Source organism: Drosophila ficusphila, unplaced genomic scaffold (genome assembly GCF_018152265.1).
Source record: "Drosophila ficusphila isolate 14025-0441.05 unplaced genomic scaffold, ASM1815226v1 contig_791, whole genome shotgun sequence".
In the NCBI taxonomy this organism is placed as follows: Eukaryota; Metazoa; Arthropoda; class Insecta; order Diptera; family Drosophilidae; genus Drosophila; species Drosophila ficusphila.
In genome coordinates this window covers 4710984-4723660 of record NW_025064737.1, presented here as the reverse complement: position 1 = coordinate 4723660, position 12677 = coordinate 4710984, and the positions used below count along the sequence as shown (strand labels likewise).

Below are 12677 nucleotides of genomic sequence, written 5' to 3'. Positions count from 1 at the left end.
AGGATGTTTATGATCCCAATTCGTTTGGCCTAGTAATGAATTTTGTTTGCCTTTTTTATTCTGAATGAATAATAATCTTTTTATACACCTAATGCTAAGTATACGGTCTCTACTCATCGTGAGTGAGGTCTTGCAGCTCCTCCTCGTGGAGATCGAAGTTGACGCTGCCGGTGCCCTCCATCTCGCAGTCCACTTTCCCGGACGCTTGGTACTTGGTGGAACTGTACTTGTTCCTCTTCAGCTCGGCGTGCATGTGCTCCGCCTTGTTGATGATGAACTTGGGCGGCGCCTCTTTCAACATGGTGATGCGGGCGGGGCACTTGAGCTTCTTAGTGGCCATCGAGCTGCAGCGCCACAGGATCTTCTTCTTGTTCTCGCTCATGATTAGAAAGCGAATTCCGTTGGCCATAATGGCGGGGCGACCGCGCAGCGATTGCGTGAAGTACACCAGCACGTCCTCCGGATTGGGCACCTCATCGTTGGCCAGCACAACTGCAAGAAAGCAAGATGGGATTAGATATGGTCGAATGTGTTGGAAAGAAGAGGTATGCATTCAAGAAATTCGACAACTATGTTGGTTCCTCATAGATTTCTTCTCGTTTTATTAACATGCTTTGAGACAGACTCTTAAATTACATATCGAATAGGTGCGCCATGCTTTGCGGCAGACTCCGCACGTTGGACACCACCGGAGTCCTCATCCTGGGACCCGCTCCCGCCCCAGCCTTCTCCTTGCGCTTCGGCCGCATGTGGCAATGGTCGTGGATTTGGCGAAAATCGTTGCTGTTCGTCTTGCTCATGCAGATGAGCACCGGGCATTTGGTGTGGCGGTAGTACCAATGGCAGCGCCAGTACAGATTCGTGCGGTTTATGTTGTTCCGGAAGAACTTCATCCCGTCCAGCCAAAGGAGCTGTCCACCGCGCTTGGAAATGGAGAACTGGATCTGCGGATTATTGCCGCGATACTGCCCATGTCCGTAGTCAAGTTCTGAAAGAATACCAAATAACAGCGGAATTAATGTAGTTTCTAAATAAGTCTTTTAAATAGATGAAGCCAAAAGGTTCAGGAGAATACTTAGGGTATTGAAAAACATTTGAAGTTGCTTTGCTTTAATACACAAATTATACACACTTATGGACTAGGTGGTAATGAGTATCTAATCGAGCCTAGAAATCTCTGCTTCTGAGCTTCGATTTAATTTCGAGGAGCGGCGGTGGTTCCCGGTTAGTGGGGATTGGGCGGGGTTCGAGATCCGGAACCGGAGCAGATTCACCATCCATCTCCGTCTCATGTTCCGCTTGAGCCTCATCCTCGGCAGCCTCTTGTGACTTAGTTTCGCTGCCTGGCAGCGGTTTGATCTCGATGTCATTGCTCTCGGTGTGCTGGTGCTGGTGGCAGAGTCGCAGGATGAGAGTGGACTCGTCGTGAATCGCGATGGCGGGGCAGCGCTCTTTGTAGTAGTTGCGGCACTTCCAGTACTGCAAATGACCGCGCTTCTTGTTGCGGAAGAAGCGAAAGCCGTTGATCACCAGCAACTTGCCACCGTTCTTTTTGGAGTCCGCAAAGTCGATGTGGAAAGCTGTAGATAAGAGAAAAGGATCCTGATTAGTATGAGAATGATTTGAATACTTCTACGTCTGCAGCGTAGCCTTATCCTTATTATGGAAAAAGATGGAGTTCGGCATCGAGTCGAGTCGAGTTTTCAAACAGTATGATTTATTCAAAAGTGGATATTGAAATGTCTGGACGCTTAGTTATCACTTAAATGTAATCCTACGGCGATTCCATCGAGAGACTCTTCTTTTCCCTTTTCATGAGGACGGGCATGTTGACGTTGTTGGGAAACTTCCGGCTGTGGTCGTGCTCGTAGGTGCATTTTATGATGCGGGCCTCGTTGTTTCTGTCCAGAGCAGTGACAACGCGGGCTCTGCACACAGTGACATCCTGTTGAGAAGTCAGGAAAATATATTTGTACATTGGAAAGCCGCACAAAGGAAAAGTTCGTAAAAGTTCATAAATGTTCTGAGATAAATCAAGTTTTACTTTTTTAAGATAGACTAAACATTGTAATGAATTTGAGAGCAAAAAATACTATAATGCTTTTTTCATTATTATTCAATTTTCTGACATCGTATTATTAGTATGTATTGACTAGTTTCTGCTATAGGCAATTGAATCTGTTTTCATACAACCAAAAATTTGATCAACTTTTTAAGTTCAGTTATCATAAAAGAAAACCTATTATAACGTTTACTTTCTTCGAAAAAAGAAAATATTATAGCCAGAACTGCTTGAAATTATAAATGATTGATTTAATACGAAAACTAATATTAGTATTTAAAACTACAACAAAAATGTATTGCCAAAGTGGAATTAAATAGCAAAATCTAGCAAAATATTCATTAAATTCAACGTTTACTTTCACATTTTATAACATTACATAAATGCATCAGAATTAGCAAACAACTACTTTTACTTACCTTTCTGGAGCAGATCCAATAAGTTCGAGAGGCGGAGCATCGATTTTTTACAAACTTCTCATTCTGGAACAGCAGAACGGTCCTTCCCCGCTGTCCGGTGCCGAAAACAGCAAGCTCTGGAAGAATTGTACAAATAATTATATGTAGTGGGGAAACTATGGACTCAATAATTGCTCTAGGTAAATACTTGTGGATAATTACTAATCTAGCTTTTAAACAAAAGAGTGTATGTTTATTGGTTATAGAGATAATGTATGTGGGGCTACAAATGGTTGTGTACGCCCGAAATGGCGACATTGGTGGGCTTGTTTTTGTGGGTGATCATGTAAACGTTGCAGTTCATCCGCTTTTTGGCACAGGCCCAGTAAATGTTGTCATCGTAGTTGGCTCGTCGTTGATAGCGTTCTCCATCGTAATGCAAAATGTCGCCGCTGCTGGTTCGCTCGTACCGGATGCGATCCCAGTCATCCAGAGTGCGAACGCACTGCTGCTCGGGCGCCAGTCCACAGCGAATCCTTTGCGGCTGGTTACCCCGAGTTTTGGGCAGGAAGCTTTCGTTTCCGTAGTCAGCCAGGATACTGGAACTGCGCTCAACTAGATCTGCAATGGATAAAATAAATGTTTCGCAGTTAGTAAGAGCATTTGAAAAGTAACTTAATTAGTTAAACAAGAAAAATAATACAACCAAATTTTAAAATAATAACGAATGATATATAAAAACACAGGTGCAGATTGAAGAGATGTTATTTATATTTAAAGAAGTAAACGAAAAGCAATAGTCAGCCATGCACCAAAGCAATACGTAGGGTCTATAAAAATAAATACAAAATATAAGACAGATTAGTTTTGAATGAATTCGTTGAAACACTCACCTGATCTTAGTGGAACTTAGTTTGCATCCTAATCTGGAAACTATTTACATTAAATTGATCATATTTTAATAGTCTTTTGACATTGGCTTAAGCTTGATTTATATATTTATATAATATTTCTTATTCGCATGGTTGTTCCTATATATATCTATGTGACTGAATGCTTTGTTGGTCTAAGGGTGATTGTGCACTCCACTGACGGCGTAGCGGGATTGACCATTGGGCAAGATGTGGGTGATGACGCGGGAGCGGCACTGCTTCCGCCACTTGCTGCACTTCCAGTAGACCTTGTCCTTGTAGGATGCGTTGCGCAGATATCGATGCTCGCCGCAGTGCAGCACACCATTTCCTGCCGCTGTTCGAACGTAATGCACATCCTCCGTGTTTTTGGCGAAACGAACTCGCTTTACTATCGGACTTTGATCGGATTTCGTGAGCGGTACAGTTATCACATTGTAGGTCACTAGAAAAAAATCAAAAACATACAAAGTTAGTGCAAAGTTACTCAATTCAAAGGTAAATAACAAACATTAACTTGAAAGTAGTTTAAAACCTTTTGCTTAGTATGAGAAAAAGTTTATTATAATTTAACATTTAAGTAGTCTACTCGTAAAACGCAAGTTATGGCTAGATTGAGTCTTGATTCACTGCAAGTTCTGCAGGTCTTCGATGCTTAAGTTGAGCGTCCGCAGCTCCAGCGTGAGATCCTCGTCCTCTGCCTTTATAAAACCTGAGGAAAGTGTCTTCCCCGATTTGTTGCGGCCCTTTCCAATGGCGCTGGTCACCGACAGCCGCTTTTTCCGCTCTGTGTTGAGGCAGGTGTGATGACAGGACTCCAGCACGATCTTGTGAACGCCTTCCACGACATTGGTCACCACTCGAGCGTTGCACTTTGTGCTGCCCTAAAATAGATAACAAAAAGTATTTTTTTATTCTATTTTAACAAACAAAAATTGATTTATGGTGTTTTGGGGATTTGTGGCAGATATTACAGACAAATATATTTATATATATTATATGTTGTATATATTGTAAGGCAATTGGGAACCACAATTTAAAATACGCACCTTTTTCGAGCATATCCAGTAAGTCTTCAGGTTGCTGCGACGATTTCTCACGTAGTTGTGGCCATTAAACGCCAACAGCTTGCATCCCCGCTGCCCTCTTATAAAAGTCAAAAGACTATGCTTGATGGCGCCCTTCATGTCGTCCAGTTCGCTGCACTCTGAAAGATTTCAAAATATCTCTTATTAGGGTTCATGGCTAAATGGTAGAGTGTTCAGACTACGGGTAGTGCATGAATACCATAAAATACAGTTTCGATTTTTCAGATATATATTCTACAATAAATAGTCATAAATTGATTCTATACAATTGTCAGCCAGAGTTGGCTGGATTCTATGGCTGCTTAATAGGGCGGATGGTTGTGTTGGCCGCACTTGATGGTCACATCGTGGTCTTGCACGGTGACCACCCGAGCCTTGCACTTGTGAGCCCCCGCTCGCGCGCAGGACCAATATGTTTTCGATCCTGTGGCCTTGTTTCGGGTGAAGGTGAACTCCCCGATCTTCAGTTTTCGGCTCCCTCGGAAGCCTGTGATGTACGAGTAATACGCAATGGGATCTGTGAATAAAGGCAGATATGTTGGATTAGTTCAAAAAGATTGGGCAAAAAAGAGATCTAATTCTACTTGGCAAAGAGACGCAGGGGAAACAATATGCTTAGCTAACTTTAACTTTATTGAGTCAGGCCAAATCGATGTGATGCTATAATGTACAACTGGACTTAAGACTAGAGAGCTAGTTCGCTGCCGCCGGCGTTGAAGTGGCTGGGTTTTCCAAAGAGTCCTGCCGCTGTTCCGCCCGAGCCGCCGCCTCTGCTTCCGCCCGCTGGCGCTTCAGGGAGCCGTACTTTCGCGCCTTAGTTATGACCTCGTGGTTGTGTTCGCTGTTCAGGATGGTCAAGGTGTCCAGCTTGGTTTTAAGCCGCGCACGACACCGCAAAACGGCAAACTAAAAGGAAAACCAAGTTATGTACCTATGCTGAAGATGTTTTTATTAATCCCAGGGACCGGATATAATTGGTTTAAAAAGATTGCGAGATTTTAATGATTAGGATTAAATATATGAAAGAAGCTGAGATAAGAGACAAATCAATTCATTCTTTAAGTAATGTAAGTAAAAAGACCAAAACAACTTTAGATTTGAATAACCAATCAAGTGAGGGCAACAATTTTAAACATGGCTAAAAGTTTAAGTTCTAGCTTGATAAATTTATTTTAAGGAAACCAGAAAATTCTCATAAACCATAGAAATTGACATAGCTTTATTTTGTTTTATTAGGGATACACAAATCCTGCGATCGATCTAGTAATTAAAATTGTCCCTGGGCAACCTACTCACCTGGCTGCAGCGCCAGTAGGTGACCTCGTCCCGGCAGATGTGTCTGTTGAAGGTGTGCTGCTTGAGCATGATCTGCTTGGTGCCATACTTGCTGACTATGAAGAATGGCGAGTTGCTGTTGACGACTCCGGCGGTGGTGGCGTTGGCCAACTGCATGGTGGCCTCGCCCACATCCACGCTGACCTGGTATTCGAATTTGACTATAATAAAGGAAGATAACAATAGGGATCCTGGGTTAGTTGTGCGTGCTGACTGGATTATGGCGAAAGGGACTCAGATGAGTAAATAAAACACTTGGGATTGCTTTCATGGTTTTCGGTATATTGTACATTGTGGTTTCAGACTACGACTACATACACATCCTAAGCCCTACTAGCACTGCGGGCAGTGCTTGGCGTGATCATGATGCCTGGTGAGCTTGGGCCGCCGGCTCAGCTCCACGAGGATGTAGTAGGTCGGACAGTTCCTGGTCACGCAATGAAAGTAGGTTCGGTATTGCATGGCGCGGGTTTTCTTGTAGGACTTTCCGCTAACCATCAGGAATTCACCATTCGCGGTGCGCTTCAGCCGGACTCCCTCCTTCTGGTCTTTCGCTGAAGTAGATGAAGGATGGTTTCATGGTGAGATGGAAGGTGACACGTGAGGGATGCGCTTAATCCAACTATTACATGCAACTAAATTGTCTACAAACATCAATGTTTTGTGTTTTTCTTTTCTTTCTTTAATATTGCGGAAAAAAGGCTTCCTTGGGCATCAGTTTGGCTGGCACATTGCCGCCCAAAAATCGAGGCGGATGGTTGTGGGCGTTCTTCCCGAGCTTGATGCCGCCATCAAACTTGGTAATGGCTCTCGCAGAGCATTTGTTTTCGTTCAGCCTTTTGCCATTGCCATCGGAACAGATCCAGTTGACCGTGGCCCGGAAACTGGCCTCCTTCTTGTACATGTATCCATTGAATACCAGGTTGAAGCCCTGTTTCTGGTTCCTTAGGAAGAAGTATTCGTGCTTATCGATCCACAGCCCACGCGGAATGTCCCCGATGAACTGACCTGCAATGGAGGGCCAAGTTACTGACTTTAATATCCAAATAACTTGGTACCTAAATATAACCCAGAGAAAAACACATGGATTTGTTGGGGTGCTGAGTAAACCATTTATTGCAGGAAATTTCCAATACAGTCTACTATTTATAGCCACTATATATATCGCTGGTGCGAGGTTTATCTCTGTGTTTAATAGGGCGTTTTTTATTTTTACGCTTACTATCAAATGTTTCAGGCCAAAACAGTTTGGCGACAAGTTAACTTACCTGGCTTACGGACCACATAGCGATTTAGTTAAGAAACTTGTAGGCACCCTTGCTCAGATATCATCAATGACATCAAACCCTTTAATTTTAGTAATTTTTTAATTTTAGTGCCTTTTTTGGCACTTTTTTTGAGGGATTCCTTTTTGAGACACCCAGCAACAACAATGATGCCAGTTTGCTGTACACACACATACGCACAACCGCACAAACACACAACTTAACTCGCGGCATGTTCCTAGGACAATTTCCAGATTTCTCACTACTCACGTCACTTGCTTTTATAAATTTATGCACATTAAAACCACTGCACATTGTGCACACAATTGACAATTTATTTGGCAAACAATTTGTTTGCGAAAAAGCCGTTTCCAAAAACAATTGAAGCGAACACGGCGAAAAAAGTGAGAACAACTACAACAAAGATGGCGTGCGAGCTACAGCACAGAAGGTGCTGTTAAGAGTTATCGGTAATCGGCTGTTATTGGCCTGCTTTTGAATCTCAACGGACTTTTTATAACATAAGACAACACATACAAACTGTATTTATTTTAGTTTTTAGATTTAGTATTTAGATTTAGTTTTAAATTAAAGTCTATCAATGTTTAGTTTACTAGTTATTTCAAATACATAATGAAAAATGTCTATGATTTAAAAACCACCGTTCACCTTCTACCATTAATTTGCCAGATTCAAAAAAACGGGCTTTAGCCAGATTTGTGTGGTATCACTAAATTAATGATTTTCAAGTAAAAACAAAAGCACGGCAAAAAAATTTACAAAAAAAAAGATAAAAAACTTTCAGTGAATTTAAGTAAAATGATTTTTAAGTTGCAGTAAATTAGATAACAGAAAAATGTAAAATTGATTCATAATTTGAAAGATTTCAAATAAATCCAACCTTTAAAAAGGTCAGGTCAGCAACTCAATCGTAAACTATGTTTAATGGCGAAGATTTAAGTTTTATAAATCCAAAACCTTTTTATTAAAATTCTATTTTGGCCTGCACTTAAGAAAGAAAATATTCTTTACACCTGCAATCAATCGATATATCGATATGGCACTGATAAGTTTGCCCAGCTCTAAAGTACAGTGCTCTTCTTCTTTAAACCGTGTTTTTTCTGCATAAAATATTACATTTTTAATTTTAGTTAATTTTTCCTGCTTGTAAACCAATAAAATAAACAAGATATCAGCAAACGCCCCTCCTCAGTTGTTTTATTTTCGTTTTCTCGCCCGAAAGGCCCATTCTTACCCAGATGTTCTAACCTGTTGCGTTTTTGATTTCTCCAATTTAACAGCCGCCACATCCGCATCGGCATCTCGCGGAGTTCCACCACGTAAACGCGGCAGACCCAAGACCAAAGTCGAAGATCTGACTCCCAAGCCCAAGCTCCTGGACAAACTGCATGCGGCGACCTTGAACGAGGAGGCCAGCGAACCGGCGGTTTACGCGTCCACTACCAAGGGTAAGTCAAAACCTGGAAAGAGTCCTGTTCTCCAAGCTTATTCTTTGTGTACCCCGCAGGCGGAGTCAAGCTTATTTTCAATGGCCACCTTTTTAAGTTCTCGTTCCGCAAGGCTGACTACTCGGTGTTCCAGTGTTGCTATCGAGAGCACGGTGACGAGTGCAAGGTGCGGGTGGTGTGCGACCAGAAAAGAGTCTTTCCCTATGACGGCGAGCATGTCCACTTCATGCAAGCCAGTGACAAGAGCTGCCTGCCCTCGCAGTTCATGCCGGGCGACTCAGGCGCCATAGCTTCGCTGACGCCCAACAAGGACACCAAGGTGGAGCAGCTAATAAAGAATACCACTAAGCTGGAGGAAGAAGAGACTAAGGACGAGGAGGAATTTGAGGAGTTTGAGATTCAGGAAATCGACGAGATCGAGCTGGAAGAACCGCCGGCAGAAAAGTCGCCCACAAAGGAGGAGGAAGTTGATCCCAACGATTTCCGCGAAAAGATCAAGCGACGCCTGCAGAAGGCCTTGCAAAACAAAAAGAAGTGACCAAGAATTGTTTTTTCCACCAGAAATGGCACAAAACGTGCTAAAAGTTTAAAGTTTTATTTTTCCAAAATTCACTTGACAAGGAGACTCAAGTGAATCCCAATAATATTTGCGAAAAGATGCAGCACGTGAAGTGACACTGAATATGCCTTAGAGCTTCATATAATCTACTTTCTATATTCACTTGGGTTTTAAATACCCCTACTAAGTACTAAATAATTAAGTTTTGCGTAATAAAACGATGTCCAAAATCTGACTTTTAAGTAAACCTTTTATATAGCACGTAAGCTCCACCCTGTAATTTCGTGTTTTTAAAAATATTCAATTGATAAATAACCCAAGCTCTTTCCTGTTTTTCAGTTACACAACACGTTCGAAACTGTGGTCCGCAGATGTTCCTGATCAGCCGGAAGGGCGGCACTCTACTGACAATCAACAATTTTGTATACCGATCCAATCTTAAGTTCTTCGGCAAGAGCAATAACATTCTGTATTGGGAGTGTGTCCAAAACCGATCAGTCAAGTGCCGAAGCCGCTTAAAAACCATCGGCGATGATCTCTATGTCACCAATGGTTTGTCCAACTAATATTTTTTGTATAAAACAAAACAAATAATAGCCTTAATTCACACCCACAGATGTCCACAATCACATGGGCGACAACAAACGTATTGAGGAAGCCAAGGCGGCAGGGATGCTGATCCACAAAAAGCTGAGTTCCCTTACACCCGCAGATAAAATGCAGGGCTCCTGGAAAGCGGAGACAGAGGCCAATCCAGACCCGCTGCTGATGTAAATACTTCTTAGACATTCCCACCCTAACGTCCGAGTTCTATTAGGGCTTAGCTAATGCATTCTACTATTATTTATAAGGCAAAATATCTTTCTAAACTAGGTTGAGTGCCAAACCTAGTTAGAATGGGTAAGTAGCCTGTCCATCTTGGGATCTCAAAATACGAGTTTAAAGATGCTGATGAGTCCCGGGTCATATACTTTATTCTTTTCTCAGTGCTTAGACGCTTTTGGCCACGGCAATGACTTAAGCAATGGCTTGTGTTACGTACAAACTATAAACTTTTAATAAAAATCAGATGAACACTTAATATGGTTACCAATTATATTATCTCACGTTGCAAGTTAAACGAGTTTTTCCGTAAAGTTGTTGTTTATTTTGTGCACTAAGAATAGGTAATCTTAAAGATGATCTTAAATTCTTTTAAAAAGATTTATAAATTACTTTAAACTTTTTATCTGCAGGCATTGTTTCTCGTAAGGTGCTTCAAACTTGTATATCTCAGTAATGCAAAAGTGTGTGTATAATTACGTTTATATTAAGCGCCCAAGTAATTTTAAGTTTAACAGCATCATATTCGATTTTGATTTGATGGTTTTGATCTTTTCAAGAATACCTAACTTAATTTTTGGTTAAATGTTGTGCTTGTTTTCCCAAATGATTGGATAACAATTATAGAGTTGAATTTTTTGCTTTGCTTGTGAAGTTTTATATACTAAATGTTCTAAAATTTTGAGATCGCATGCAGACTTCAAAACCCTTTAACTTAAACTTCTCCAAGATTTTTTAATCGGTTGGAGTCCAAGGCAGCTTAAGACTGTCCAACTTGGTCCTGACATTCTTATGGTTGTGAGAGGAGCAAGTGCTTCGGTATTTAACCTCCGAGCCCACCATGAATGTCGAAGCTCGAGCTTTGCACCCCTTGTGGTGGTACATGCATCGCCAGGATCCAATGAGGTTATCCTTTCCCAATATACGATGAACGATAAAATGTTCGTTGGCTATGATTAACTTTGGACGCCTATGTGCAGCCAGATTAAACTCTGCAGGTCCGTCGTATTGCATGGCCTTCTTGGAGTAGCGACGACGACCTGAAAATAAATATCAGATAGTATAAGGTCAGAAAAATATATTGATTACAGGCACAATAATTAGTTTTAAAATGGAGCTAACGTTAAAAACAGTGTGCAAGATTTTTTATTATCATTTATTTTGCTTTGTCTTGTAAAATACTTAAATTTATCAGGACTTATACCACGATACACTAAGCTTAGTTCAGGTGGGATTTGAAGAATGTTGTCTTTGGACCATTATAAGCTTAATCTCACTAGCTACCATTTACCCAAAAGGGTGAACATCTTAAAAAGATATCAACAACTTGTGATGCTACTCAATATTTTGTTGATGTCTGAATAATATGGCACTGGACAAAATTTTCGATTGTGTAAAATCTTGTCTTCTTAAGCCAACATTGTTATCCTGAAGGTTTGAAAAACATTGCTCGATATAATATTACAGATAGGGTTTCTAATGCAGAATGGCTTACAATTGCTCAAAGACTTCTCCTTTGCACACGACAAATCGCTCACCATATTGTAGGTACTCTACATTGACATTAGATTAAACATTATTCAAAACCACAGGCATTGGTGAGCCCACACCGGATGGGGCTAGTAATCCTTGCTGATAAACACCGTCCCATGCGTCTGGTGCTGCTGCATCAGCGCCATCATTTGTGGCGTCTGCACGTGGGGCAGGGAGAGGGGCATCGCCAGCGACATGGAGACGGGAACAGGTACTGTCACCGGCATGGCCAGGTGGGTGGGAGCGGTGGCATAGGTCGGCGTCGGTATCTGCGTCACCTGCGTCATCATCTCAACCGTGGGTGTCGTCGAGGTGACCACTGGGCTCGGTATGGGTGGTGGATTTTTCGATGGTGGTGGCACAGTGCCATTGGCCTTGGCCTGGCAGTACAGCTGACACAGTGGCAACAGTTCCTTGTGGCGCCTTTTGATATGACTGAGAAAGTTACCCGTCGACTTGGTGGTACCGGAAATCATTCCGAAGCAGGTCGTACAGGTTGCCTGGATGGCGCCGGGTGTCTTTTGATTAGGCTGGATGTTCTTGTAGAACCTACCGTCCAATATCTTGGGCAGTGTAAAGGGTTTTCGGAATGATTCATCGTCGCTCAAATAGGTGACGGCCAAGGCGGCCACAGCAGCATCCGTCGGTAGAGCAGGTGTCGGAGACGGCTCCATTTTGATCTCAACTAAAAAGAATACAGAAATCAAACTTTAGTATTAGGTTTTCAGATGACTTAAAGCTAGACTAGGTACAAAACGAACACGCATAACTACATATTTTATAAACATTTAGTATAATTTATTTAGATTAAGCTAGGCCTCTAGTCTAGAACGTAAAATAGAATATCTGCTAGTCGAGTAGAGCCTACTGCAGCTCTGGAAACTCGTCCAGCAAGTCAGCCGTAATGTCCATGGAGTTGACCTCCGGACCGTGGGTGTGCGGAGCCCCAGCAATGCGCAGTGTGACATCTTGCAGTTTAGAGGTCACTAGAGTGGCCCGGCAACTGTGCTTCACGTACCGCGAGCACCTCCAGAAGACGTTCTTCAGGCTCTGTCGATTCACCACGTACCGATAGCCCTCGTAGACCAGCATCACCCTGCCGCGTTGCGTTGTGGTGTATTGGATGCTGGTTGTCTTGTCTTCGAATAGAGCCTTTAGGGATTGGATGACACCTGAAATGGGAGATGAAGGAGGTGTACAGACATTAGTGGGGGTTATTTTGGAAGCTTTAACTG

At 42.3% G+C, this 12677-nt stretch overlaps 3 protein-coding genes across 21 annotated transcripts in view; 2 read left to right on the top strand and 1 right to left on the bottom strand.

Moving 5' to 3' along the window:
• The window catches only part of LOC108098509 (modifier of mdg4-like), a 28158-nt gene that overhangs the window by 2276 nt on the left and 13205 nt on the right, over positions 1–12677 (bottom strand). Inside the window, exons 5-6 of one of the 19 annotated variants that reach the window (XM_017201454.1) lie at positions 2482–2597; positions 1696–1945 (exon numbers count right to left, since the gene is read on the bottom strand). The exons of 3 other annotated variants lie outside the window; for them this stretch is intronic. In XM_017201454.1, the coding sequence (XP_017056943.1) occupies positions 1775–1945; positions 2482–2597 (287 nt within the window). In that variant the 3' untranslated portion in view covers positions 1696–1774. Of the gene's footprint in view, positions 1–36; positions 493–578; positions 989–1089; positions 1581–1695; positions 1946–2481; positions 2598–2728; positions 3082–3493; positions 3817–3982; positions 4256–4420; positions 4579–4670; positions 4977–5071; positions 5366–5755; positions 5956–6055; positions 6349–6453; positions 6803–10525; positions 10950–11513; positions 12128–12218; positions 12615–12677 lie in introns of those variants that run through there. 15 more of the 19 variants (XM_017201439.1, XM_017201440.1, XM_017201461.1 and 12 more) reach the window with 15 other exon arrangements.
• LOC108098456 (modifier of mdg4) lies at positions 8231–9322 on the top strand (the record flags this gene model as incomplete). The annotated part of the gene is made up of 2 exons (XM_017201360.1): positions 8231–8528; positions 8588–9322. Coding segments are annotated over 2 exons (777 nt in total), but the record flags the coding sequence as incomplete, so codon positions are not given.
• On the top strand, positions 9427–10168 carry LOC108098512. Its single transcript, XM_017201465.1, has 2 exons — positions 9427–9639; positions 9704–10168. Exons 1-2 carry the CDS (start codon positions 9459–9461, stop codon positions 9859–9861), a joined length of 339 nt encoding a protein of 112 aa, XP_017056954.1. The 5' UTR covers positions 9427–9458; the 3' UTR covers positions 9862–10168.

Bases quoted from the DNA above. Each gene is read 5' to 3' on its own strand.
- LOC108098512 (XM_017201465.1), top strand. From the start codon at position 9,459: ATGTTCCTGATCAGCCGGAAGGGCGGCACTCTACTGACAATCAACAAT. The intron at 9,640-9,703 runs GTTTGTCCAACT...TCACACCCACAG, and splicing joins TGATCTCTATGTCACCAATG to ATGTCCACAATCACATGGGC.